Source organism: Buceros rhinoceros, unplaced genomic scaffold (genome assembly GCF_000710305.1).
Source record: "Buceros rhinoceros silvestris isolate BGI_N320 unplaced genomic scaffold, ASM71030v1 scaffold15135, whole genome shotgun sequence".
Classification (NCBI taxonomy): Eukaryota; Metazoa; Chordata; class Aves; order Bucerotiformes; family Bucerotidae; genus Buceros; species Buceros rhinoceros.
The window spans coordinates 1-3,204 of NW_010413519.1; the positions used below are offsets into that span (position 1 = coordinate 1).

Genomic DNA, 3,204 nt, shown 5'->3' on the forward strand with positions numbered 1-3,204 from the left:
GCCAGCAGGCCGGGGGCAGCTTCATAGCCAAACGACAGCCCTGCGAGCCGGCCCCGGGCGGAGGGGGCTGCCGGCCCCCAGGCATGAGGAGGACGGGCGTCTGCGACGTGTTGCCGCTGAGCCGTGCAGCCATCCACGGGGACCTCTGTCCACTCAGTCCTGGGACTCGAGGATGCAGGCAAGTGTCTGGCTTGGCCCAGCCAAGCCCTGCACCCTCCCTAGAGACCCTCCGCCTCCCCGGGGACCTGCCTGGGGAAAGGTTTCTCCGTGTCCAACCTGAACACTTCTGAGCCGTGTTCCATGGCTGAGGCCCATGCTTGCATTGCCTGTTGCAGCTGAGAAGGGTTTGGCTTCATACATCCCCCTGACTGGGGGGGCTGTTCTCCCCCCCGCCTTGCCACAGCCAGACCCAACGAGCCCATCTCCCTCCCATCTCCCTGCAAGTTGGGTGCTCTAATCCCCAACCCACTGGGCAGACACCATGAAGTCACAGCAGGATCCTCGTGTCCCCCTCGCACAGCCCAGGACATGGGTCCACCATCACCCCAGGGCCCTTCCAGCAGGGCTGCCCGGGTGGTGGCTCCTGACCACCCTGACACCTGGGTTGACACTGGTGCTGCCCTGCCTGCACTGTGCCACCAGTTCTTCAGGAGCTCGCAAGCAAGGAGGAGGACAAATGCCAACGACTAAGGAATGTGCGGGAAGCACCATCACCACAAGCATGTCAGGGCAGCAGGAAGGAGACAAGAGCAGGGGATGTCCCAGCTGAGGATGAGGGGCCAGGCATCTCTCTGTGGAGATGCTGCCCTATTGGGCCTCCTCCATCAGCTCCAGGATGCGACTGTAGAGGCGCCCAGGGGCGTCTAAGCCCCAGATGAAGTCCCAGTGGTTCCAGTTAGGGATGTGGCCGTAGGTGATGAGGTGGGCAATGCGGGGCAGCAGCAGGTGGACATCCCTCCAGTCAGCCACCCAGTCCTCCCCTCCTGACCACACTGCAGTGGGCACAGGCATCTCCTCCACCCGGTATGAGGGAGGTGTCTCCTGGCGGGACAGAGGAAGCTCTGAAGAACAGTCATCATAGTCAACTCGTGCAAGCCAGCCCATCCCACCACCACCCAGGACAGCCTCCTGGCATCTCCAGACTCCGGCACTGACCCTGCAGCCTCCTACCTGCTGGTACACAGCTAGGTTTTCACTGCCATAGTTGAAGGCTTTGAATTCTCCTGATTTAATCACCTAGGAGGAGAGGATAATTTGAGGTGGGAGACCCCAGGTGGGACCCACCACTGTGTGGGTTTGGCATCTTACAGTCTCCTTGAGGGACAACGTCACAAGAGAGTGTTGCATACGACTCCTTGGCTGCCTCGGTGCAATGCTCGTCCCTCTGAAAACCTGCTCACCACTAGCAGCACTGTTGGAGTTTTCCTTCCACAAGCTGATGATCCTTACCTTCTCGTGACACTGTGGGCTCGGAGCACAGAGACCTCGGTGAGCTCGGTTATTATAACAGGTACCTCTCTGCTAGGGGTGAAAGCTCAGACACCTGCACAACACTTGCATTGATTAAGAAGACCCTTTTCGCCTTTCCTATTACCTGTAATTTCCAGCAGGGCCAATGCCCCAGCCGCGGCAGGCTGCTCAGTCTGGCAGCGTGCCCCCAGGGCCTCTGGGAACCCTCCAGGCAAGAGGAGATATCACTGGATCCCCCTTCGTCTCCCCGTCTCTGGCTGATCAAGCCCAGCTTCTCCAGCATCTCCTCACACACCCTGGACTGCACCCATCATGGTGTCCCTGGGCTTTGGAGACAGCTGGGGACCTCGAACTGGCCCCAGCATCCTTCTGTGGCCTCCCCATCCCTTCCGTTGTCCTGCCTGGCACACCCACCCAGGGTGCACACCCCCGTGTCCCCTGGTCCGCAGGAGGTCTAGTCCCTTTTCTGTACACCTTATTTCTTGCCTTTACTTTTCCACAAGCTGCTAATGTCCAAGATCCCAGACCTCCCACGTTTGCTCTGACACACCAGACTCTCCGTGAAGGGGCTATCCCGGGGTGAAGCATTTGTGTTTCAGGGAACCCACCTGCGCCCAGTGTATCATGTTTTTGACAGATGTCCCATCTGGATAGTGGGATGTGTACACATCCAGCCGGGTCTGTGGGGAAATGGATCCAAGTTACCTCTGCTTTCCAGTGGGCAGCAGCAAGGTCAGCAACTGCCAGGTGATGCATTTCCCGAAACACCCTCTGCTGAGTCAGCCTGCCCGGAGAGTTGGGTGAGGTTCAGGAGAATAATTGTCATTAAATATCAATTGCTCAGAAACAGCTGCAGGAAGAGAACGGGGATGAAGGATGAGGTATCCCCAGCTCCTGTCCGGGCCCAAGGACTGTCCTCAAGAACTCAGTGACTACCCGTTGTCATCCAGATGCCGCTTCCGCAGACCTGATGTAGCACGGGTCGGAGCAGCCCAGGGGCACTGGAGGGGATCACAGCGGATCTTGTTGACAGGCAGCCCTAACTCAGAGATGCTATCAAGTGTCACCTGGCCCAGAAGAGCCTGGGGACTTTTCCTATCAGGGAGGAGAAGCAGCGAGAGAGGGATCCGGCAGAGGACACACACTGCCCTTGCAGCATCAGCTTGCCCGTGAGCGTGGGGGTGAGGGGCCATAGCAGGCAGGGCAGGGTGTTTGGGAGGGAGGGCGCAGGGCCTACAGAGCCAGCGGGCACTGCTGGATGTTCCCAAGTGGCGCACTCTGGGCGCCCATCTCCCTTGCACTCACACAGGGCAGCACACGCACCGTGTTGAGGTTCCTGTCGTTGTAGCCACCCAGCAGAAAGAGGAGGTTGGTACAGGGCTGGTGCAGCAGTGGATGCCTGCACAGCTCGGGGAGAAACCTCCACAGCTTCCTTATCCGCAGTGAGGCATCTGTTTGGCCAAGCAGGAGCTTCGGAGACAAAGGGCAAAGTTGATTTATTGCATTTCCCTTTTCCAGCCTGGCCCTCGGACTGCCTCCCCCAGCTCAGCGCTGGCCCGTGTCCCTGCGAGCTGTCCCACCAGCTGCGCAGGGACAGAATGCGCGGCACAGAGTGCCCACAGGAGTCTGGCCTACTTCTCCTCTGCCCTCCTGCCCCACCGAGGTGTGTAGAGCTCCCTGCAGGATGCTGACTGAATGCACACCAGGGAAATCAGTATTTGTGACTCTCCTCTT

The 3,204-nt window shown here is 59.2% G+C and overlaps 1 protein-coding gene across 1 annotated transcript in view; it reads right to left on the reverse strand.

Annotated features, from left to right (window-relative positions):
- Positions 1-807: 807 nt before the first annotated feature.
- Positions 808-3,204, reverse strand: part of LOC104494006 (lipase member M-like) — a 6,865-nt gene continuing 4,468 nt past the window's right edge. Inside the window, exons 6-9 of the mRNA XM_010136781.1 lie at positions 2,794-2,940; positions 2,079-2,150; positions 1,171-1,236; positions 808-1,041 (exon numbers count right to left, since the gene is read on the reverse strand). Coding sequence (XP_010135083.1) covers positions 808-1,041; positions 1,171-1,236; positions 2,079-2,150; positions 2,794-2,940 — 519 coding nt within the window. The remainder of the gene's footprint in view (positions 1,042-1,170; positions 1,237-2,078; positions 2,151-2,793; positions 2,941-3,204) is intronic.